This window comes from Trachurus japonicus, chromosome 3 (genome assembly GCF_045865225.1).
Source record: "Trachurus japonicus isolate A0001 chromosome 3, Traja_1.0".
Lineage (NCBI taxonomy): Eukaryota > Metazoa > Chordata > Actinopteri > Carangiformes > Carangidae > Trachurus > Trachurus japonicus.
In genome coordinates, this window is record NC_140909.1 from 15,798,441 (window position 1) to 15,825,316 (window position 26,876).

The 26,876-nt window shown below is 39.9% G+C and overlaps 1 protein-coding gene across 13 annotated transcripts in view; it reads right to left on the bottom strand.

The window, feature by feature from the left end:
* Positions 1-1,863: 1,863 nt before the first annotated feature.
* Positions 1,864-26,876, bottom strand: part of esrrga (estrogen-related receptor gamma a) — a 137,473-nt gene continuing 112,460 nt past the window's right edge. For 12 of the 13 annotated variants that reach the window (XM_085764112.1, XM_085764111.1, XM_085764109.1 and 9 more), the window contains 3 exons: positions 12,001-12,107; positions 11,723-11,885; positions 1,864-7,921 (listed from right to left, as the gene is read on the bottom strand). In XM_085764112.1, the coding sequence (XP_085620238.1) occupies positions 7,677-7,921; positions 11,723-11,885; positions 12,001-12,107 (515 nt within the window). In that variant the 3' untranslated portion in view covers positions 1,864-7,676. The remainder of the gene's footprint in view (positions 7,922-11,722; positions 11,886-12,000; positions 12,108-26,876) is intronic. The other variant, XR_015034569.1, reaches the window with a different exon arrangement.

The window sequence follows — 26,876 nt, forward strand, 5'->3', positions numbered from 1 at the left end:
TAGTGCTTAGCCTATGAGAAACGGTCACAAAAAGCTGTGTCATTCAGTCTGTAATGCTGAGTAGAGTAGAACAGAGCTGTGTTTGGTTTTATTCCATTATATACAGATGAAACACAAGTAATTTGAGTTATGAAATTCCAACGTGAAATATGCGTTAAAAAAACAGAGAAATATCATAGGAGGAGATTATGGGAGAAAAGACGAGATAGTGGAGCGGGATAGAGGGATGAAAGATTTTCAGAGAGAGACGGAGAAGGAAGGAGAGATGTAGATTAAGCCAGAAGGTGGAGGAGGAGAAGAGAGGAGTTAAGTTGGCCATTAGCGATGCGGCGTGTGGAGCCCACTCTTACATGCGTTCCACAAGGTTAACGATAAGAGCCCCTCAGCAGCTGAAATGCTCAAGTAGCTTTTATCGTATCATAATAATGAATCAAAGATAAAATAAAATAAATGAACTCCAAAAGGCAAGCAAGTAAAATAAAACATATGTGCGGGGGGCTGGGTGGCCAGGCAACAACCCAAATAGAAAAGAGAGAGAGAGATCTCGCAGAAAGAGAGAAGGAAAAAAAATGGAATAAAAATCTTGCTCTCTTTCAGCTAATATCTTCTTATGTCATCTGGTTGAAAAATATTTGCCTGCGGGTCAGGGCTCCCCCTGTTTGAAAAAGGCTTCTTAAAACGCTTCACAGCTCTCTGCTACATTAAATATCTGGCCTCTGCATCCCATTTACTGCTTCTGGCTATTAGGAGAGAGTGAGAGAGAAAGAAAGAAAGAAAGAGAGAGGAAGGTGTGAGGGTGAGAGAGGGGGAATAAGAGTAAATGAAAAGAAAGAAAAGAGAGAAAAGATGATTAAATTACATACATATTACACACATAAAAACAGTTGAAGATGAATTACGGTAGGTCTTTCATCTCATGTTTATACTTTTGTAGGATCTCTTTAATATTGTACTGCATGTGTAGGCTACATCAGTGTGTGTATGCATTTGTGTGTGTTCATGTGTGTGTGTGTTTAGTGCCCTTGGCAAGAGCAGGAGATCTGGCCATTCAGAGTGGACAGTAGTTAGCCACCCACTGGAGCAAGCTGTTCCACTTCCTCTTCCCTCCACCCATCCTCCCCCTCTCTTCCCCTCCCTCCTTCCATTCATTCTTTCCTGTCTTTCATTGTACACGATGATGGTAGCTGAAAACGCTTAAATGGGTTCTTTAGTTGACTTTATGGGTGCTCATAAACCAAAATATTTGTGATTTTTTAGTGTTGTAGTCCATTAATGAATTGTGTGTGTTCTAGGTGTAACGTGCAATAGACCAACCAGTGCACTCTCCTATTATAATGGCAGATTTGCCATGTAGTAAGAAGGAGTTGGCCTATGGTGTCAGAAGGATTATGGGGTCATGTTACACTAGAGATTTGTATGTTTATGGTGCAGCCTGGTGCCATTTTCAGGCAATTAAATGAAGGTAAACACAGTGAATGATGTTATGTAATGGCACTGCGCTCTGGAATTGCCACATGAATGAAGTTGTGCCTTTAAGATTACTGTAAAATTGACTTCAGACCCAGATATTTGTCTGTCAGCCATGCAATCCCTTTCTGCTGTTGTGGCAATGCATCACCAATGCAACTGACCACACTTCATTTTAAAACTAACATGTTCATAGGCGCTCAGATTGTATTTGCTATTCAAACAACATGAACAACATTGGCACTGGACAGGAAATTGACAACAGTGTCTGTCTGAAACTAGCAGAAAGGTTTGTGCTTCACTTTATGCTACTTTGCATCAGTGTAAAACAGGGCTTCATTGTTTGGGTGCAACTCTAAAGGAAATCTGAGAAAAGAATCAGAGAACCAAGACAGATTTCAAAACTGGAAGCCTGGTTTTAATTGATATTGCTCTACTGTAATAATCCTGAAAGGCATAGTCTGGAGTAACACATGTAATGTTTCAACCCATAGTAGTTTAAGTTACAGAATCATAGGTCTCTCTTTTTGCATTGAACAATATATACAATGTGAAATAAATACATTTACACAAATGGACATTATTGTTGGAGCACACTTGTATGATACACGTCACAAAAATATACAGGTAATTGTTTATCTTTTTTTTTTTTTTCTTTAATTTACTGATGTGAAGCACATCTAAAATCTACAGACATGTTTTAATAACACTACAGGGTCTTCTCTCATCCACAACTCTTTTCCACTATGCAACGGTCTGTTTTATCCTTAAATATCCTTTTTATCCAAATGTGTCAACTTTCTCTCTCCCTTAAATATTTTGCGTCATATTTGCAAATTCAGACTGCAGGGTTTGCTGCAGCACAAGTGGCAGTTACATTTGGGGATTAAATACAACTAAATGACTAAACACTGTAGAGCTGTAGATAGACACAGTTTGGCCTTAGCAGTTTTTAGGGGCAGCCATGGAAGATGGACAATCCTGCTTTGTCACTATATGGCTAGACAACTTGTCCCCTAACCCGAACCCTAACCATGTTCTAGGTATTTGCAGCTAATGGAATTAAGTTCCAGATGAGGGTGATAGCACAGTGCCCAAAGTGCAACCAGGTCAAACTCTTTCTATCAATGGCTCTGTGAAAACCTATTCAGTCCTTCCACTGCTGCTCATAGAAAATACCAGTTTGGTTTGTTGTTGTTTTTATGGTTTTAACACTAACAGCAGAATAATTTCAATAGATACATCAGCATTTGGATCTTTAACCCTACACAAACAAGTGCAACTCTTGCCTCATCGTTGTACAGTCATTAAAATATTGCTTTTTAACAAGGGAAAAAAAGAGGAAAAGAGGAAAAACATCTCCCTCCTGTACATCTAAATAATATCTTGGCTATAAGCAGCAAGTTATACAAAAACCTCTAAAAGAAACACACAGTCTCCCTTCTGATTTCAGCTGGTACATCTTTTTTTTTTCAAGTTATTTGAAATAACTGCATTCCTGCTGATATTCAGCGTTCAAACATAGCTGCATATTCACAGGACACAATTTGCAAAACTTGATTGACATTGATAAACATTTTGGAAACAAAATCTACATATCAGTATTTACTCATCAGAAATTTAACTGCTTCACATTTTAAAACCACATCCAGCTCAGCTTTAATCACCTCAGGGAGACGTGTAACGTCTTTCATTGTGTTGAATTGTTCAGGAGAGCACAGAATTGGTTTGACAACTGACAAATAAATAAAAACAATAATAGAGGGAAACAATAGTAAGACAAGAGCACCCTTCTTCCATAAACTGTATGTAGATTAATGTACAGTAGATGGTAAAAAAAAAAAGTATCCACCTGATAATGAGACAGTGGTTTCAAACTGAACATGAAATCAATGAAATTCAATTCTGTTATCAGGGAATTTGCCTACAAATATCTTGTATGCAGGTGTGAAATATATTTTCTGCATAATTCCTCTCTAAAAACATATATGTTTATGCTTAAGATCTTTTGAATTTATGCTATTTGCAGTGCAGAATATGAATCTTATACACTTGTATCAAGAGGTACAATAAGTTTAATAACTTGCTTATTAAATGTTGTTGAAACTTTTGAGTTTAAATCTGGATTTTGTGGTTTAATTCTAGCAAAGTGCAGAAACATGTTACCACATTGTAATGAATCTATGGTGAAGAGAAACAACAAGAGCAGGGGTCAAACTTTTTCTGTAAGATTGCTACCCCAACCAAAGCGTGTTCTGTCCTTCTGCTGTCAGAGTCACTTTTTAAAGCAAGATATAGACCTGGATATAAGATGAAAAGTAAGAAACGATGGAAATATTTTAAGAAAAAAAAAGTTTTTCATCTTCATATTTTCTCCTTTTGCCTGCTGAAACAGTAAAGATCATGACTGAGCTGAGCTGAATGGAAGGCAGATATGTACAGCAAGTTTATCAAAAAAGAGTCACCTACAGTTCTGTATTACTCAAATGTCCTTTTCATTTTGTCTTTATTTAAACCTAAAGATATACAGTATATTGTTTACTCTACAGGAAAGTTACACAAATGATCCCTTTTTAAATACTTGTAAGGTGTTTCCTCATTTAGATACTAAATATTTAATTATTAATGTATAGTTTGGTGAAGATGAATACTGTAATTTGATCCTGGTGGTCTAGTTAAGTTTCTAGAAGAAGAGTCTTATATCCGGTTCGGTTCATTGAGAGAGAATCCGGTACCCAGACCCCCAGCAGACTGATCCGACTGTCAGACAACATTGCCTCTAGTCTACTCTGTGTTGACTAAAGAAGAAGCACACAGCACAAGAACGGGAATCACCACAAGAAAAAGCACACAGCATCGCCGTAGAGGACTCAACAGAGGAAGAAGGGATCGAACAGAAAGAGGACTTTAGAAACAAAAACAGATAAAACAAAAAAGAGAAAGAAAACAAAAACAAAAAAGTTATTTTCTTGATAGAAAAACAGCAAACATGAAACACACATCGAGGCTGAACTACTTTTTTTTTCTTTTTTTCTCGATTTTGTTTCCAATAAAATGTCTTATGTTAGAATTATAATCTGTATAATTTACAATATACAATGTTTAAGAAGGCTGAGAAAATACCCCTTAGTAATAATGCTGATGTTTGATACAGAGCGTGTGATGTTAGAGATAACTACACTTAAACTGCAGCACTTCTCAGCTGTGATAAGTTGCCATTTATTATTAGATTACACCATCATCTAAATTACATATTTTGGCATTCTTATTCGGCTTTAGAAATTATATAAATAATATTAAAAAAACAAAAAAAAACCCTGACCTTTAGCTGTTAAAGCTGTTATCAGTCAACCACGTGCATTCTTGCTATGACAATGAAACCAATGCCTCTTTACTTGACTGTAAATGTAGGACAGTTTGCTGTTAGCTCTCAGTTCTCATTTCTTGTTTCTAGACATTTCAATTTAACAGAAAATAGTTTTGTCTGTTATAATAGTATCACCATTTTATCCTCTTCAGCTACAAATGGTTGGTCATGTTTTAAAAATTACTAGGCTTATTTAAATTGAGATGAATTTCCCAAGGCAATTTAGTTGATAGGCCTTTTTATGAATTCTATTAGTTAATTATTAATTACGTTTACCATTACTAAACTGTATTTTCTCCGTAACTTTAAAATACACTGTCAAACAATAAGGATGAATAGAGAGCTAACAAGAAACTGTCATTGTCATGTCTTTTGTTCTTCTTCATTTTTTAAAGATTTGGATAATGTTTGGTTTATGCTAGCACTATTTCCCTCAGTACAACTCTAGATTTAGTCTGATGTTTCTGATGGTCCCCACACTCTGTCACATTGCAAAGAAGAGAAAACAAAAGAAAACAGGAAAAAAAACATTCACCTTAAACTGAAAAAATGTGTATTACTGAACTATTTCTTGAGTAGCTGTCTTGTTTTAATTAGATCAAACATGACAGAAAAAGTGCCTTGTCACAAAAAAAGAAAAAAAAGGTGCAAACATTAGAACCATGAGATAACTGCAATCTGGATGTATATTTTTGTTTTTAGCTGCTTGTTTTACCTCTTTAAACATCATACTGACCATTACTCACACAGCGTTTATGTGACAGCAGCATTAAAATCTCATACTGACATTCCTGGTCCATATGTTGTTCCTGCCTTACTGTTATTAGCAAAGGAAATGTTGACTGTCATCTAATAGCTTATGGCAAGTTACACAGAGAGAAAGAGAAGCTACAAACTCTCTTCAAATCCCAACCCTCTCTTTCCCAAATTTAAGACTGGCACATTATGTTAATATTGCAGACTTAGTCCATATGCACAAACCCCTCCTTTAAAAACCACTATTGCTCAGAGTTTCTAAGATAAACGCTGATTTGTTAATACATTATTACTTGTTATATTCATATATATATGATAATTGCTGACAGTGGTCAAGCTGAAAAAAAGGAAAGACATATTGATTGATTCAGTTTTAAGAAGACAATATCAATAACAAAAACAAAGCCGTGGTATATGTCATATACAGGATGACAATTATTTACAATCCTAATATTGGTATCATCGCTAAGATTATTTTCAAGATATAAATTAAGAAAAAAAATAAGGAGTTTGAAAGCAACAATAGTTGTTTTTCAGTCAGTTTTGTCAGCACACCTTCCCTTCTGGTTTGTATTGCGTTGAGTGACTCAAGCTCCCTCATCACTCGCTGAATGAATCACAAAAATATCTCCCTACTGACACAAGAGATGAGCTGGAAGTTGTGAATGCAACGGAGCAAGGAGAGTTAAGTACCGAAGTGACATTTTTAAGTTTTTGGAGTTTGGGTAGCGAGCATGGGCTGGACTATTCTTAATGGCACTATTCTCATTGACAGACTGAAATCTCTACTAACTGGTATGTGGAGGGGCCACAAACCTGCGGGGTCACTGAGCAGCTGAAAATGGCTCAAACAGAAGAGTCCAAACACAAGAGGAGTGTTTGATAGAATATATAGCGAGCATGTGAACTGAGCCTTCATCTACCACTTAGCCACGCAGGGATCCGCTCTTGAGAATATAGATCAAGTTCTGTTATTTGATAAACAATATGAGTTTATCATTCCTCAAGTGGTTAGACCATTTGAAACTATTTTCAGCCACGTCAAGTGATACTGTAGCGAGACCGACAGGTTTGGGAGGCCAGGGCCACTGGTCCTCAACAAATACAACAAATAGCAAAGTTGCAATTGAAGTAGGGGATTTGTGGGTAACTAGGAACTGAATTCAGGGAGAACCAGAGAGTGTTTACAGTTTACATCTGTGGTTTACAATCCTGATCCTTGGGAGTCTGCTGATTTTTTTTCAACCACAACAATTTTAAATAATCGGTGGGACAGAAAACCAGCAGTGCTCTTAAGCCCAGGACTGAAAGCCACTGGTAGATCAAACCAGAAACAGTTTTGGGTTATGACAATAAAGTTTGCTGGCATCCTCTGAATGGATGAGCTCCATTCTTTGGCAGGGCAAATCTCCTCTTCTTTTCCTTCAGTCCATCCATCTAAATTTCATTGTACACATAATTTGACAACAAACGTTAATAACGTTAATTCTTCTTTCGTGTTCATTTTTTTCCCACTCGTTTTCTTCTTGAACACTTAAAAAACTCTGTTGGGGGAAACTGGGAGGGGAAAAGGAGACACGAGTGCAGTCTTAGAGTCTCTCAGAAAGAAAATGAAGAGTTTGCAGTTTCTTTTAAATGTGTCCTCAGCGTTTGTCATTAATAACATCTTAATTGTTATTAAATGCATAAGTGACGGTTTTGCCATCGTCAGTGTTCGGAGTCACCGTGGGAACTGTTATGTCATTGTTCATAGTTTTAAAAGGAAATATCATCTTTCCTTGGTAATAGAGGGGCCATGTCAGTCCGTCAGCATTGTCCCCAGAACAGAAGGTCAAGTGAGCGCCTTTTTCTCAATGACAGTGAAGTTTTAGGGGTTCAGGTAAGAGGTTTAGATTACTTGTTTATTCAAAGGGGGATGCGTCAGCAGACATATTTCAGGAACATATTTCTGTGAGGGTGTGCGTGTGGGTAAGAGTGTGTGCGTGTAAAAGAGCAAGAGGTCATTCAAAGTTGCTGTTTAGAATTTGAGGTGAAGCTCAGGTGGTTCAGACTGGCGTCTGGCTGTCCTCCATCTACTCTCCTGTCCTCAGACCTTGGCTTCCAGCAGCTCCAGGAAGAGTTTGTGCATTGGGACTTTGCCGTCCTGCTTGATGCTGTAGAAGTGCTGCACGGCCTTGGTGGAGGTCTGGCGGAGCAGGGGGAGGGTCATGAGCAGCTTGCCCGCCCGGCGGGGATCCTCCTGGTGCTGGGAAGCCTCGTAGTCCTGCAGGGCCTCATGGAGCACATCCTGGAGCTTCTGCACTGCGTCCACATCTTCAATGTGCATGGAGTCTGAAGAAAGAGGGCAGAAAACATAAATATATAATTAAAAAAAGACTAGAGACTCACTCCGGAATCCAAACATAAACAAAGGACTCTACAGAAAATGGGGTTGGAATTTCCATGCTAATAATTCACAGAGTAATAATACTGTATATCACAAAAATACAAAAATATTTACTACTTAAATAGTTGTATTTGACTATGAATAAAAGAAAAACACCAGAGTTTTATTCTGCAGATTAAGGAGAATAATAACCCTTAAAGTGCAGTCATAATTGTAGTGCTTTGTAACACCCTTTCAATATGCCTGCATGCATTTTAACGTTTAAAACTGACAGTTTGTAGTTGTATCTATCCAGGAATGGGGCTTTAAATTCAGTAGCAGCTCTGTTGTCTGCCTTTCAAGTGCGAATCTGTGGGTGTGATGAATGGATGGACAAAGAGACGAGTAGGTGGAGAAAAAAGAAATACACTTGATGGAGAGATGCAGGAACACCTGAGAGTCTGTGTGTGTGTGTGTGTGTGTCTGTGTATGGAGCAAACATCTGTAATCTCTCTTTGAGCTGGCATGTAGGTGTGTTTCAGCATTTGTGGCTGTAAAGGCTGAGAATGTCCCTCAGTAATAATGCTCCATATTGCCCCTTAGGGAGGCAAAGTCTTAATGTGAGCTGGCCTTTAGCTCCCAACCTCCGATCAATGTCTTCGATCAATGACTACATGCATGTTAAATAATAATCACAAGACAACTATTGATAGGCAACCCCCCCTAAAACATCCCTTACATGAACACACACACAAAATTGCTACAGCTTTTCACATGTGAACACACATACATGTGCACACAAAGTATGATAACACAACCCCATACATTATAAAAAGTGTACATGGCCTTCAGGTATATTATGGTCAGGTCTATGTGTTCATAAATGTAACTGGTGGATTCAATTATTATATTTTATGAATAACCCCATGATATTAAGCCTTAGCATGGTTTGTCTGCCTGATCTAGCCATCACTTCTTACACCATACATCATACTCAAACATGCTCACACCATCCACATGCGGAGGTGTTGAACACAAAAACAAAAACACTAAAGGTGTGAATGCACACAAACACTAATTTAAGTGAAACATAAAATTATACTGTGTGGACAAAAGACATTTCATGTAAAATGTGTTAACACAGCCACCTACACATAAATGTGCACACTTACAGACACAAACACCATCAAATACACAGGGTTGGATCTATAGAGTGTAATGCATGTATCAGTATGCAGGACCAGACAGTGGGTTGGATTCTATAGGGATCAATAAAAAACTCAGCCTCCATTGGTTTTCTACTTTTTCCTGCTTTAAATAAGACTGGGTGGTACACTTGTCTGGAGTTATTTTTTCATACTTTTGCTCTATAATGATATTTTACTTAGTGGAGTGCATTTAAATGAGGGAGGGAACAAATATATCTTAAGTTAATTTTTACATTTTTTTGCAACATAAAGTTTTTTTTAAATATCACTTTCAATTTTGTTATTATTGTTATAAAACTAATTTTTGGTACCCCTACACCATTTCTTTTTAAATGAATATAATACAAAGTAAAGCTGCTAATAAAGCAGGACAAGCACATAATGCTCATGTACAAAATCTACAACTGAATGAGCATTAATGTCAGTAACAATGAAAAAGCAATCCCCTTCCCCTCTTTTATTCCTGGATTTATAAGTGGTTTCCTGAAGCACGGTCTGTAATTAACAAAGTTAAACTGAAGTTTAATGAGTTTCAAATAGTTTTTGATTAATATTGTGTGTTTGGTATTTAAGCTGGTAGACAGGGCTGCTGCTTGTGCTGTGACCTGCAGTACACTCACAAGTAAAACAGCAGACGTTAATGAGCACAAGCACATGAAGCTGTTAAAACACACGTTAACATGGACACACATACACACACACACACACGCCTCCTGTTTCCCATGGCTAGTTTAGCTGCCTTTACATGTGGGGCACGTTTGCTAACATTTCTTAAGGCTTGGCTTCATTAATGCAGACGATTAGCATCCTGTGAATTAATTAGTGTCAGTGCCCTTCAAAATGCTAATGCTAGCATTCTGTTGTCTTGAAGAGCAGTTACAGAGTCTGGCCAGTGATGCAAAGTTCGTATTCGGGTGTCAGCTGTTTCCATTTCAATCAGTTGAAAGAATGACTATTTAAAATGTGAGTTTTCTCAACACAGAGGTTTAGAGTAGAAATTACTCTTGAGAATTATCTGGATTTTTTTTTATTCTGAGGTGTGTAATTTCTGCCTACAGCTGGCAGGTTTGATACTATATATACCGAGTAACCACGTTGTTTTTTTTAGCCACAGCTGTCTCATGTAAATGTGGGAGGACAAAGCACTGAAAACTACCATTAAATAAAACATAATCCAATTTAAACCTACTAACCACCTGCTCAGAAACTACCACAGAGTTGGATCTAGAGCTCATATGATTAATTTAAGGATCACTGATGATCTGATTTATAGCAAATTAATTGGGATTGATTTTGATAATTTTGACGATTTGAATAGATGATTTCAGTTAATTTTCTAGCAAAATGTGATCCTTAAAAGTTACAATTTTCTGTCCATGTAATGCCTTAATAACTTATCCTAATCATGATCAGGATCTACTGTTGTCCCAGCTGGCATTTCCTGTCAATTTTCTCAGCTTTTAGTCAGCAGCATTCATACACCATCAGACACACCTACACACATGCAACAGAAACACACACACGTTTGCAGCCAAAAGATTGATTGTCTCGCATGTGCCCACCGGAAAACAAAATGTCAATTTTTTCTTCATGTGCATGACAGTACTGTAGGTACTGTATGTGTGTGAGTAAACATTTTTCAGTGGTTCTCATTATTAAGAAGGCACTCCTGTAAGTGTGTGTTTATGCATATGTCTGAGATGAAACTCTGGCATATTTGAGAGAATATGTGTGCGTGTGGATGTGCATGTATGTGTGTGTGTGTGTGCATGTGCGTGATGTGTTGATGATGGAAGGATCTGAACAAAAGGCCCCCTCCCTCTCTATTCAAAGCTCTCCCATTGCATTCTCCCATTTAAACACATTGTATTGACAGCTCCCCCCTTGTAATTAAAGAGTACTGAAGAGCTGGCCGGCTTCCAAGACAAAGTTCAAAAGACGGGTCATGGGAGGAAGAGGGCGTGTGTGTGTGTGTGTGTGCAAAAGAGAGACAGAGTGTGTGTGAGTGTGCGTGTGTCAGTCAGCTGTCGATGCAGCTGGACACATCAGAGAGGGGGCTTTATCGACGGACTTTGGGCTCTAATGATTTCACCTTATTTAACAGGCATCTGAAGAGACGACTATGCTAATTGTATAAGGGATCGTCACTTTGTTTGGGGGTGGGCTTCAGGTTGAAGATGTGTGCGCGTTTGTGTGTTTGTGTTGTGTGTGTATGCATGTGCAAACTGTACTGATTTTAAGTATGCGTGCAAATATGAAGAGCATGATGGTACAACTGTGTGTGGCTTTAAAGAAAGTAGAAGGTTTGACAACTTCAGGTGTTATTAAATGAAAAAAAAACACATCTGTATGTGTATGTATGTATGTGTGTGTGTGTGTGTGTGTGTGTGTGTGTGTGTGTGTGAGTGTATGAGCGTGTGTTTGGATGCAGAGTATTGAAATTAGTCCTTTGATGATCCAGTTTAAATGAGTCCCGTGGGACTGGAGATTTCTAGGATTAACTCTTTCTACACCAGTCCCAATCATAAAAGCATAGGCATTAACATTAGAATTTCAAACCTGAGTTAGCCAAAGCAATGGCCTTGAGGGTGACAAACTCCTCCTTCTCTAGTTTCATGGATTTGTATTTCTTGACCAGCTGAAGGATGGCGTTGTTCAGGTCCAGAAGTCCAGCTAGCTTTGACTGGTCCTCGTCCATTATGTAGTCCTCGGCATACACCAACTAAAGAGGAGACACAGGGAGGTGGAGACGTTGCACATTAACGTGTGCTATTGTATGTGTCATGTGCCATAAATATATAGCGGCAAGAGATACACATAATGCCAAAGACACTAACCTTGTCTTCAAAGGACAGTGAGCGGTACACAACACGCAGGATCAAGATCTCCATCCATGCACTCTGCAGTAAACTCATCTGGTCTGCCAGAGACAGCGTGGAGAAACCTGGGGAAGATGGAAACAAAGAAAGCAAGGGAATTTTTTATTAGAAATTGAATCTCCAAATCACCTCAGAGTAAACCAGTTTGGATTTTTCTATGCCACACCGAGTGCGTTTTTAAAAAGTCAATAATGCAGCGATAAATATCACTGTAGTTTCCATTGGATGGCAACACAAGTAGTGAGATGAAAAGGTATTTAAAAGTGAATTAACAAAGGAATAAAAAGAATTGAGCCTGTTTTGAAGCCAGTGAGAGGGTCAAGATCAGCCCTCCTCCCTCCCCTCCCTGCCCCCTCTCCCCTCCCTCCATCCATCCAGTTGACCAGAGTCCTCCTCCTCCACCTCCTCTTCCTCTCTCCCCTGTGCCCAGGGCTGTTCTCTGGGGAAAGGCAGGCCTTATCTCCCCCTGACACAACCCATCCATGGATCAATGCTAGCAATCGCTGCTGCACTGCTCAAACATACACAGACTAACACACACACACACACACACACACACACACACACACACACACACACACACTAATTGCTGCTATGGCCTCAAAACTACTGCTTTCTCCGATGTCAATCCATGTCTTTCTATTTGCCTACATCTATATCCGTCTGTCTCTCCAATCGCAATCCTTGCCTTTTTATCTGTCAGTGTCTGTTTACGACTGACCATCTGTGTGTCTGATTCTGGCTTCATCTTTTTTACCCAACCATCTCGACACATCTGTCTGTACTTCCTGTTTGAGTCTCTCCGTGCAGATGTTTTTTGCCATTTGATTGTTTTGTCTGTTTTTTTTTTGGTTTTTTTACATGTATTTCACTTTCTCTGGCTCCTTTTCCCACCATCATTTTGCGTTTTAAATTTCACATCTTCATTTCATGTCTGACGATTACGCTCTTGCTTGGGTCGGGTGCACCAGTCTCTTGCTCGTTGTCTCTCTCTGTCTCTCTTTCTGTCTGTCTCTTTAATGGAACACCTGCCGACTCACACCTTTCCTCACAGCTGTCCTTTCCTCACACACCTGTCCATTCACACCTGCCTGTCTGCCTAAGTGTGTGCGCAAGCTTTCATAGGAAAGGCAAAGACAGTGGCCCATGCGAGCACACCTGTCAGACCTCGCTGCAGTCCTCCATTGTGTGTTTGTGTGTATGTGCATGTGTGTGTGTGTGTGTTTGAGAGGAGCATCCTGCCAGGAGAAGCGGGCGGATGAGAAGGAGGATATTTCCTCAGCAACATCTGCCGCGGTGTGTCTCCTCTTGAGATGGTAGGTGTGCGATAGTGGCTGTGTTGGTGTGTTTGTGTGTGTGCGTGTGCATTAGGGGCTCTTATCTCACAGTGTGTTGATGGGTAATGGCAGGCGTCTCATTATGTCCAGGTTGCAGGCTATTGTTGTTTGTAATGTGCTCTAATTCATTCTATCTACAACTGTTAACATCTGCAACACACACACACACCAAGATACTGACACACACTATATATAGACATTATTTCTCACACACTAACACACACACACACACACACACACACACACACTGTATCATATAGGAATATATCCTGGAGTGAATCCAAATGCATATGATTGATACACACACGCACGCACACACATCACAGTGAAGGGAGAAGTATCGTTGCCAACTGGCAGTGTCTTCTTCTACTTAATGAAATCATCAGAAGGGATTAGAGGTGAATTTCTTAAGGGGGTCTTCATTCACACACACCCACATACACACACATCTCATTCACAGAGGCAGATGTCTTTGGGGGGGTGGGTTGCCTTAGGACTTCACCACTCACGGTGGGCAGGGGAAATGAGCGCTGGCATTGCTAAAATTAACCCCCCCCCCCCACCCCCACACTCACACTTATTGAATCTGTTCAAACCCCAGGGTCAAGTGGAGAGAAGAAGAGATGAGCGAGGGGTTAATATCATTTAATGGTGTCACTCGTTGTGTGTTTTAACTTGCTCTCTGCGTGTGCGTTTTTGGAGCTGTGGCATCAGGGGCGGTGCAGAGGGTTCAATCAATCTTTGTTCATCTATCTGGTGGAATTTGATCTGGGGTCAGTGGGGGCACGATGATGAGTATAAAGAAGTACATATTAATATAAGTGTGTCAAAAACATGTCTGCATGACCAATTGTTCTTAGGCTTCACCCGCCATCTACTAACATCTCCCTCTTAATTACACATAAAATGCGCACGTGCGCCAACACCCACACTAGGAAACACCAATAATTAAAACCCCTGTGATTAATTTATTGAGCTGAAAGTGCGCCTTCTTATTGAGGTTCATCAATGATTTTTATCAGGATGTGGTCTGTGTGTGTGTGTGTGTGTGTGTGCTGTGTGAAAGCATCTTGTGTGCTTTTCTTATATGTGTATATTTACATTATGCATTTGAACTTTATGTATATGGCTGCACTGAGTGTGGCTTCCTGTTTCATCAGCATGTTTGTATTCTTTGTGTATGCTTACATTCCCATACACATGTTTCTGTGAGTCTATGTATGTGCGTCTCTCTTTGTGTGTATTTCTGTATGTTTGTGTGTGTGTGTGTGTGTGTGTGTGCCTCCCTGACCCCCTCCCCTCCCCACCAGCCTGTCTGCGCCGTTCAGCCATCCAATGCCTCTTATCTGTCTGATTAATAGGCGGCCGGCTTCAGGACAAATTAATTAACAGATAACGCCATCTCTCCCTTCTTCCCTTCCTCCATTCCTCCCCTCCTTCTCATGAAGCGATCGATACAGCAGAAGAAAAGAAACATCAATGGGAATTTAGTGCTGATGATGGAGAGAGAGAGGTATTGATGGGGAGAGAGAGAGCACGAGGAAGAGTGAGATGCAGGAGAGAAGAAAGTAAAAGGAGGAGAGTTGTTAGAAGGAGAGGTGGTGGTGGCGGTGGGAGGGGTGGAGACCTTTCTTTCATACCTGTGATTTCACTTGACAAAAGAAGGTTCCTTATTGGGCTCTAATTACATTTCCTTTCTGCCCATTGTTGATAAGGCATCTCATACTATGTGTGGAAGTATGTGTGTGTGTGTTTGTGCATGTGTGGATGTTTTACAGCTCGTGGGCCGTTTGCTGTGATGGTGGTGGTGAAAGTATAGTGATGTAAAACTCAAAGCAAAAGGTAAATCAGGACACAGACCCAAACACCCTGTATGCCCACCATTCAGCCCAGTCGCCCGCTTCAATATTTTCTGCAGCATTAGGACATAAATCTTCCTGGATTGGAAAATAATTGAGGAAACAATTATGACTCCTACTAAGCATATCTGGCAGTAATGGTATAGAGACCTGCAGACAGGGTTGGAGCATCTGCCAAAAAAATTGGGCTGCTCCATTGTGTCTATGTAGACAGAGATAGAAAGAAAAGTGTGCAGGTATGTGTGTGTTTGCATGTGCCATACATTGGCCTGACAGAAAGAGGCTGCAGTGCAGTCATGCAGACTTAACCTCTGCTACTTGCTCTCATGCTCTCTTTCTCTTCTCTCCTCCCTTTGCTCCATCAGATACATTCGCATAAAGACAAACACACACACAAACACACACACACACACACACGTCGATTCCCCAGCCACCCTGCGGCCTGTTTGTCTGCCAAATGAGTCCTGACTGCACGTTTACACCCGAGACCGCACAACAGTCTGGCATACATACACACACACACGATAGTCCTCTCTCACACCCCAGTTGCTACACAGACCCACATGAACACACATGTCCAGGAGGCCTATATTTGTTTTCTAGTGGTTACAGGGCAAATGGGAACCAGTGAGAAGCGATTGTGATGCTTATGAGTACCCGTGCCCTTGTGTGTATGTGTGTACAGTTTGTGGCATTTCTGAAGCTATATTTAGTTACATATGAGTTGGTGTGCATGTATGATAATGCCTGTGTGTGTATGTCTGCTGATGCATCAAAGAAGGCCTGTCTGCACCAGTGTGTGTAGATGAATGTGACAGGTGCAAAAACGGGTTGCAATGATGATCTGGTCCCAGTTATTACCACATGACTTGGGTTCACATGCTGTCACTGTGGTAAAAAATGAGTTATATATAACATTTGTCTGTGAGCTTTGAGTTGAGGCAGCAAAAGTAAATCACATCTTTAATGATTACAAAATAAAATCCTCTTAGTTAAGAGTAATTCACAATGATTTGATCTCGGAAATTCTCTCTGATAATATTTTACACAACCGATTTTGAGAGTTGTGCTGCTACACAAAAAATGAATCAGCTTTTTTAATAACGCCACCATCATTATTCCTAGATGGCATACTTGCCCTTTACTTCAATAGCAAAACCTCAAAAAGACCATTTTAAGATCAGTCCTAAATGGATTTTATTTCAGGAAAGCTAAAACAGCCCTTGTTGGTGTGTTTGAATGATGCCAAAGAAAAATCAGCATGGAAATGACATTTTACTTGTTTTATGGCAATTGAGCTGACCACTCAAAAAGACAAGGAAAAGAGAACAGGTTCAGACAAGAGTGCATGTGTGTTGCCAGCAGTGAAATGGTTCCACTTAATGTTGTGGGAATACATATGATCTGAATGGGCCAACTATCAATTTAACCCCCAGTGTGAGATGGGTCAGAATTGTTTGGGTAGTCTTTGCATGATGTGAACAGAATCAACACCATATTTTACACACGTTTTAAAAATTCTTCCTTCGATAACTTCAAATCAGATTGATCCTGACCTAAGAACACATTCAACAGGAAACATCTCTGTCTCAGCGATTTAACAGCAAAGATTCAGACACTTATCAAGAGTTATCAGTCGAAGTTGTAAGAATCAGTTTCACACATTGTCATAGAAATTTAACACATTCACACACACACACTCACAACACTTGCAGTTTGTCACTACAGTATGTGGAGCACATGCTTTTTTTCTGTGTGTTTTTGTTACAGTACCAAACTGGTTGTTTGTTGCTGTTGAACAATTCTTTTTCCTACAGTATTTTTTTGCATAGCTGTTTGAGTGACAATGATTATAATTACACTGAAGCTTGTGATGTAGTATCATAAAATAACAGCAGGCTTTTCTCACAGCTTAGCTCACTACACTTTTCCAGCAGCTTTCCCAACACTGATTGTACCACTGCAAACAACCCCCTAACAACTCTCAAACAGTGTTATAAATGTGTAATAGACACTTACTAATATGAAAATGGTCTGTTTTGGCGTAGTGTATGAAATCTTTTTAATAGGAGGTATTTAAAAGGGATTATGAGAACTGTGATGTGGACTCTTTTTGATTGTCTAGTTGCTCATCGTAGGTGAGAGGAGAATAGTGGATTGTCTGTGTGCAGCATGTAGACGTATTGTGTTCTGCAGGGGACAGATTTAAGTCTACTGGCCCACTGAGATAGAGATTGCATTAGAACACGTGAAGTTTCCAACAGTTACCAGCACATCGCTGCCCTGCATGTGTGTGTGTGTATGTGTGCGTGTGCGTCTGATTGTTCTGTATGCACACTGGGTTATGTGGCTCCAGTACTCTCTCTCTCTCTCTCTCTCTCATACCACTTTCTGTACATGTTTGTGTTAAAATTTGTGTTACCGTGCACATTGTTGCATGCTGTTCAATGTGAGTGCTCCCTTGTGAGTGTGTGTTTGTGTGTGTGTGTCTGCACATCTCAAACTGTTTTGCACCATACGGCCAGACGCCGGCCCAAATGAACACGGACCTCCTGTGATGGCTTTGGCCAAGCTGAAACAACACACACACGAAAAAAAGGCACACGACAAGCACACTGGCAAATGCTCCCTCTTACACACACACACACACACACACAAACACACATCCACCAGCTGACCCAATTACACAGAGATGCGCAACGAGATGGAAACAAATCTACCCAGAGAACCAGCTAATTTAGGAGGGCTTACAGACACACACAGGACACACACTCACTTACACACACACATTCCTATATAGTATGTGTAGACACTTAGATTATGAAAAACATTGTTCTATATCACTATATGAAAGTGCAATTGAGTTTAATCTTTTACTGACATTTCTATCAAAGCAAGCAATGTGTGTGTGTGTGTCTGTGTGTGTTTGTGTAGAGATGAACACAGTAGAGCAGAATTACTCTCTATTTATTTCCTTTCTATTGCTTTACTCCTCATCGCAAATATGTCCACATGCAAATTTGTATATTTATGAAGGTCAAGTTGAAATATTTTCTAGAAGTCAAGAAAAGCAAGAGTGGAATCCCGTAGTCCTCAAATTCAACATTTTTATTGTTATTGGAAAAAAGCCTTATTGAGATGTGTTTTTTAGGATCAATCTTAGAAATACCTGCATGGCTGACTCCACTGCATCTTCACTATAAATGAAAATGGACAATAACTGACAAGTTTTTACAAATATCTAATTACTTTGGTACCTTATAGGTCAAATTTCTAATATCCACTCACACATATGCGTGTGTCATCACCTTCACCTTCATCCCTTCTCATATTGTTGGCTAAAATATTGTCTTTATTCTGTTTCTTTCTCCTTCCCCCCTCTCCCCTCCCTCCCCCACCACATCCCCCCTTTTTCTCTGTGCGGCCTCGGGGAGAATAGTGCAGTCATAGGGTTGCGGTAGCCTCTAATCAGTGTGAACAGCCAGCTAATTACCAAACCCTCAGCCCTGGCTGACTGTTAATTGCATACATTAGACACCATCAGCAGCACTGCAAGATTAACACTTAAAATCTTCCCATTGCTGTAGTGGAGATGAGTGCTCTGCGAGGCAGCGTGCGTGCGTGCGTGTCTGTGTGTGTGTCAAAGAGCGAGAGAGGGAGTCGGAGTATCGTGTGTGTGTGGTGTGGTGTGTGCTGCCTCTGTGGTTGCGGGTGCTAATATTTAACACTTAATTAGACCCAAAATGGAGACACGGCAACACAGAGATGGCTGTTGAGTGTTAATGGCTGTTGCTGTGGCCGGGGCTGCTTGGGTGGGGGGCAGCCGGTCGTCGAGGGCAACCCCAAGCCTCCGCGGAGACGACAGATGGAGTGGCATTAAGAACACTGCAGCGGAGCTATTTCAAATAATAAAATATCAATATTTACATTTTAATTACCCTCTTCTAGCTCCACCAGGGCTGTGTCAAGGAGCATGTGTGTGTGTGTGTGTGTGTGTGTGTGTGTGCATGCGTGGACATGTGCCACCGCCAGTTCCACGAGGACCAAATCTTCCTGACTCTATATAGAGTCAAGATCACTGTTCGAGTGCCAGTGGTCCACTCTGGTGGAGATTTTCTTTGTGAAATAAACATTGTGTACACCTAATGCCTCAGCTGTTTATTTTTCTTATTTGTCTTCTTTTTTTTCAACTTTGTCTTTCACTCAATTCATCCATCTTCCTCTCATCCTCTACCTCTGCATCCTGCCCTTTCCTCCTACAATACAATGCTGATGCAGGCAGGAATGACCACTCTGTGTGTGTGAGCAAATCTGTCAGGGGAATTAACCATGTGTTCACACAACTGAGAAGCTTATACACACCAACTCTGTCTGTCTCTCTCTGACACACACACACACACAAACACAAACACACACACACACACACACACACACACACACACACACACACACACTCTGCTGACAGACACTTTCGAATACAAAAAAACCCCACACTAAGTTGACAACTGTAATATGAGACAAAGAGTGAAGTGAACACATTAGAAATACTTAATGACAATAGCATTTTGGTATTCCGGTTTAAAGTGATTTCAGACTATATCAGAGTGGTGTTTTATTTTGAAGATATTTTGACACTTAGTCAAGCACTTCATCAGGGAACACACTGACACACTGATTGGACCTCACATCAAAATTCAAACCCCTGGGAATGTCACCCCATGTTCACACAGACCGTATGTAATGACATTTTTACATCTATCTATCTATCTATCTATCTATCTATCTATCTATCTATCTATCTATCTATCTATCTATCTATCTATCTATCTATCTATCTATCTATCTATCTATCTATCTATCTATCTATCTATCTATCTATCTATCTATCTATCTAGTGATTAATTCATTTTCCCAGTTTGTTCAATTAACTGGCTTTTGACAGTCTATTGATCTCTTGGTGGATTACCTTTTCAGAAAAAAAATCTCCTACAACATATTGTCATGATAAAGACAAAATCCACAGGGCACTAGGCAGAGATCATTTTTAAGAAATTCCTATACATCATTACTTCAAAGCCTTTGTTGCTACATTTATTTCATGCTGCCACAAACAACGTTTGCATGAACAGGACCACCAAACTATAAAACAAGTAAAAACTCAAACTCCAAAAGAAAAAAAAAAGGTAAATGGACATGAGACCAATTCTTTTTTTGTAAGGAATCATTGAGGTGTGAATAGAAACTTGCTGTTTGTGGCTTTCAAATAAAACCCAATGGTCCCTGTCCAGGCTTGGTGTCTGAATATGAGATTAAGAGGCTGTGTTGATTCTATCTTTCTAATCCTCTGTTGCTTTCCATAGAGAGAGGACTGCAGAAACTCCACAGGGATTAATTTACCATTCATAGATTAGAGATATGGTCTCCAATATCATCATCCAGGACAAGCATCGAGAGGAAGGGCTCAACAATAAGGAGAGAGAGAACAGAGAGAATGAGCGGGAGAGACAGAGGGATAGACTGAAAGAAAGACAGAGATGAAAACAAATGGACACAGACAGTCCTCTCTCCTACAGCATCATGCCTTAATGTCCTAGCTCGAAGACAAGAACATTAGACCTCATTCCACCTCCTCATCTGGGCCTGAAAAAGCCTGGGCTGAAAATCTTAATTAATTGTCCAATAGTGCTGCAGGGTCATTATGCATTGCAATAAAGAAGCGTGTAATTATGAGATTTAACAGCCATTACCAAGGCCAGGAACTCATATGTCATCATCAGCAACTAAGCCAATGGTTTGGTACAGCTATGTGTGTGGTTTGATGGACAGCATGCACACACAAAAAATACATACACTGGCATGTCTACAATTTGTAATGTTGCCAAATAGTGATTAGGTGCAGTATATAAGAGAGAATGCGTCTATTCTAACAATGGTAAACAAACATTTGTAGGTATATACATGTGCACAAATTGAAGACAGCGCACACACACACACACTCAAACTTGCACACATACCCATCAGTCTGACCCGGACAATAAGGCAGCCAGCTGTGATAGCAGCCTGCAGATGAAACATCCCATCAAGATTAAATAGACACAGAAATACACACATTATTACGGCTGTGTGTATTTTCTGAGTGTGTATGTGGATGCATAGCTAGAACACAGACCATGGCCCGTCGCCACATAGCAGGTGGCAAGTGACACAATTGTACAAGAATGAAGTGCTGTGTACAAACAGATGCACAATGTACATTATTTAAAAGGTTCTAAAGCAGCGCAACGACCAAAGGAAGAGTGAATCAGAAAGTGGATGCCACATGGAACAGTTTGTGTAAATGTGTGTGTGTGTGTTTGTATATATATACACACATAGATATACATGTGTGTTTATCTATGTGTATGTATTGGGGCATGTATATATGATTGGCCTTTGTGTGTGTGTTGTGTGCACAGGCCATAAGTCCTCCCCAGCTGGTGACAGGCACGCTCCAATCCTATTTTCCCACCTGCTTATTCCCTGATGGAAGGGATGAATCCTCAGGACTGTTATTTAAGACGGATGGATGGAGGATGGAAGAGTGGGAGAGGGAGAGGTAGGAGAAAGTAGGAGAGGGAACAGGAGGGCAGAATGAGCATCAGACAAAAAACAGAGGTGAGAGAGGGAGTAAAGACAAAGAGGGAGTGAGGAATAAACAAAAAGAGATGGAAAGAGGGATGAGAGAAGGGGAAGGGTGAGGACCAATGACAGGAGGGAGAAAGGGGGAGAGGAAAGAAAAAGCAAAGGAACAATGTTCAGAAAAAAACGAAAGAAGGAAGTGGAGGAAGGTAAAGGAAGTGTTTCATGGCCGCCTGTGAACTTTGCATGAACCGACAGAAATAATGTGATGCCATGACAAGCCTGTCCCTCCTTCCACTAGATTTGCTGCATGCATAGGTGTGTGTGATATGTGTGTGAATCCCTGTATGTGTGTGAACTCTTCATATTGCTTTGGCTGTGTGTGTATGTGTGTGTACATGTGTGCTCCAACAGATAGAATAGGATGATGATGATTTGAAATGGAGTTTGGCCTGTGCGTAATTATGATCATCTATCTTTATGCCCCGCCAGCATATCATATCATATCACATCACATCATCTCTCTCTCTCTCTCTCTCTCTCTCTCTCTCTCTTTTCCTGACACACACACACAAACACACACACACACACACAAACACAAAAGCAAATTGAAAGTAGTAAAAGCTGACTGTTTGCTAGTGATGACTGCGATGATGATGGGCTCAGATGGTACGCTGATTTATTTGTTACTGCTCATCTGATGTCACATTATAAAACTGTGGACGTGTGTGGATGTGTGCGCATCTGTGCACATTCACTGTGTGTTAGAGCTTTTTTGAAATAGGTGCATGCCATGTGTATTTAGAAGTGTTCATTTGTGTGTTCATGGATGTGTGTATGATGTACTTATGTGTTTGTGCATGCAGACTAACGTGCACGCCTATGTACGCAGCCTGTCTTTGGTGTGTGTTTTGTGTGTGTGTGTGTCTGTGACAGACATTATTTGATGCAGATTAGACAGTGTACTCAGATTGCAGGCTGTGTCTCAAAGGCTGATAGACAAATTTGATTTGCTAATGTAATCACACTAATAAGAAAAACAGCAATGAGCTGCTGAGTGTAAATCTCACGACTTCAATATTTGTGTTTTTTTTCTCACTTTTACTTGAAATGAAACAATTGAATCTATCTACTGAATAACTCTCATTTTATTTCTTTTTTTAAAATATTTTGTTTCGAAATGAGAATCGAATTATTAAAATCACTTTTAATGGGAGGCACATTTTCAGTATTTCTAAAATCAACATTCTTCCTATAGCAATATAGACATATTTCCTTCACTTGTTCACAGTGTCACGGTGTCACAGTTAACCCAGTAAAGGTTCTGTTGGATGACATTTCCTTGATGTACACAACTCCACTACCACAGGCTGCCATGACTCTTATGTGACTTCTGTGTTTCCTATTTTTCATTTTGAATTCAGCTCTGATGTGGCGTGGCACAGGTGGATGCAGTGACAGTGACAGCTGGTACCATGTGTGAAGCAAGAAGTGTGTGCACGAGTGTGTCGGTCCGTATGATGTGTCACATTGCTCTCCTCTCAAGGCATAAGGTGTGTGTCACCACCAAGGTGTGACCTGATAGAGGAAATACCAGTGTCTCTGGGAATCTGTGTGTGTTGCGTTTGTGTGCAAAACAAGAGTGTGTTTTTAAAGTATAGGCACCTAAAGCTGTCTGTCTATGTTTGAGTGTTATTGTAGGCACATCGTCATGGAAACACTGTCAACATGGTGATGACAAAACAAACACAGAGCACTGGACAGACAACACAGTCAACACAGACTGAACGTGCCTGCAGAGGCTGAATATGTGAGTCCATTTGTGTGTGTGTATGTGCGTGTGTATTCAAAATATCAAATGTGATGCTAATTAAATTATTTTACAAACCAGCACCACAATACAGAAAAGAAACCAGTATTACAGCTTTCCCTCTTCCTGTTTTAAACTTGCAGGCCCTTCAAAGCTTGCATCGTGTGGTGACTACAACCGTAAATTATACTAGTTACATTCATACCAAAAAGAAAAAAGGAAAAAAGATTTCCCTGCTATGTTTTCTCATATTGATGAAATGCTTCCAATACCCACAGGCTTAATCCAATAAAGAAAGCCCAACTTAATCCAAACATTAAGCTCAGATATCAAATATTCTTTTCCTAATTTGATTTCATCAATATTTATTTTCATCTGCAAACAGGGGTGTGTTTGTTTGTATCGGCTGCGAGAGGAAACCATGGTGGTGGTGCAGTGGAAAATAAGATATCTTTGATGCACCAATGTGGACAATAAAACAGACAAGCACACACACACGTACGCACTCAAAGAAACACACATACTTGAAACCAAGACATCAACCTCTAAATGTGTTATGTAGCTGAGGGATGAGATGAAATGGAAATCTAACACGTCCAACAGAGCTCAGAGAAGATCAACAGCACATATATGATGATAAATACTAGAGAGCACAAAAGAGACTAAATTGACCATTGGAATATATTAAATCAAATTCTTCCTCTAAATTTAAATCAGATCCTAATAGAGTCATACTTGAGAGTTGAATTCATTAGAATGAAAAAAATAAATAAATAAATGCTGGGTCAGTATTATCACAACTAGTGCCAGAGTGAAGTCATAATAATAAAATTATCTGAACTTAAGATCTGTTTTCTGAAGATTTATTAAGGTTTTCTGGATGCATTTTAGCAGCTGAGAGCAATTTTAAGTCATAATTCATGTAATGTGATAACTATAAAAACTAGATGGTATTATCTTGCATTTGCACTGTTGTTGTTTTATCCTCTTAGCCTTTTTCTTACAAAGGTTTTTCACCTGAAAATTTCAATCTTGCAATATGACAACTGAGGCTTATTTGTGTGTTTATATGTTTGCTTGGAAACTGCAACATAACTGTTTATACACTGTACTATACCTGTGTGTCAGAGTGAATGCACTTTATGTTTGCTTGTTGTGTTTGTGTGTCAAGAAGGCACCAACCATGCTGTGACTGTCAAGGTGAACTAGCCTTAGCCGACAGAATGGGGACAATGCTGCTTGTGCGTCTGTGTGTTTCTTGGTGTGTGAGTTTTCGTATGCATGTGTATCTAGACCAGACATTTTATGGCTAACTGTTTTGAGAGGGAGACACATTAAAAGATGAAGGAGGGCAAGAACGATGAAGACAACAAAGGGAGGGAAGAAATTAGGAAGCAATATTGTTTTAGAAGTTTCATGCCATTAAAGCCCATTGATTTAACCACTGTAAAATAACTCTGTGTGTATGTGTGCGTTTGTGTGAGCAGTGGCAGAAGGATGTTTCTCTTCTGATTTACCACTCTCTGACCCAAAGCCCAACAACCTCTTTGCTGATTGATGACATCACCAGACTTAATGAGTAGGGCTGGAGAGTGACATCACCACCCGACTGAGCGTTTACTTTCTTCTCTCACTCTATCTACTCTACACACACACACGCACACATGTGGTCCCATTCTGCATCTCTTGAAGCTCATTGTGAAGTGTTATAATGTGTGTCAGTGTTAATTTAGTGAGCTGCGCTTTCAGAGTCAAGGGTGTGAGTATCCGTGCACATGTGTGCCTGTGTGTGTATGCAGGGGCTGCTGAGACTCAACATTTGATTTGCTAAAAGGAGCAGGACACTTCTATTAATCAATATTTGCTGAATGACTGCCTGTCTTTCAGGCTGATTGACTGGCTGTGTAGTTACTTGACTGACTGATTGACTAAATAACTGACTGACTGTCTGGCAGTCTGAATGGCTAACTGCTTGACTGGTTGACTAAATCTCTAAGTGAAAACCATTTATAACATGCCCAAACAAGAAAGAGCACATCGGATCAAAGAGAAGAGATTGTTGGATGCTGTGACACACCAATGTTAATAAAAATACATTTTGGACTGAGTGATCTGATTGATTGGTTCTGTTTCATAATCTAGAGCTGAACTTGGACTCAAGACATCTTGACAACTGTCTCTGTCTGAGATACAGAGGCAGAATTAGAGAGAAAAAACAGTGACAATAGCTGGCTGGGGGTATAAGAAGAGCATGGAAGGGGAGTGTGGGAGGGAACAGAGGTTGAGAGATGAGGTTGACTTAATAATGAAGAGGTTAAGGATACCACAGAGAGAGAGAGGGTGGGGAGGTTAGGTCAGAGAGAGGGTGAAAGGAGGGAGAGACAGAGGTAGAGAGAGAGGGAGACAGACAGAGAGAGAGAGGTCAGAGGAGAGGTGGTGGATATTTAGCCATCAGGTCAGAATATCATTGTGTTAAAGTCTCTCTGGGAGCATCCAGGTTTTGCTGAGGTTCCCTCCCCTAACCTTATACATTTTGTTTTGAACCTCATCCTATAACTCACCATTTCCTTCCACTATTTGTGCCTGTTATTCTTTATCACATACAGAAAAAGGAATATAATGTAACTATATGCTACATACTATACCATAGCATATATATATAATAAAACAATATGTAAAGACCATTAAATTGTAAAGTAAAAATTGGTTAAAGAAAATGAGCCACAGTTATTATACTTAGTATTACCTATTACGATACCTGAGCAAACAATTGCTGCTTAATAAGATTGCGGCTTATGTCCACATTTTTGAATTGCACATTAAGAATTACAATAAGTTTCAGCACTCTTTGTTATGTAGCAAAAAAAAAGGACCTAACATTGAGCCTTGAGGAACTCCAAATGTAGTATAAAATGTCTAAACAGGTGAGTTTCTCATAGTGTCTGTGGTGGTTATACTTCTGGCTTTAGAGACAATGCCTTTTACCTGCACAACTGACTGAAAACAGGAGACTTTCTGGCATAAGCATTAGTTCCTTATGAGGTGTTTTAAAATATCTTTAAAATGTCTGGGCTGTATGAGGTGTCCTCCCAATTCAATCAATCAGAGGAACACTCTGTGTAAACCAAATCTCATACCACGATCATAAACAAGTCAAATTTCTATAAAACACAAAATCACTGCCTATTAAAGTTTTTACTGCTGTTTGGA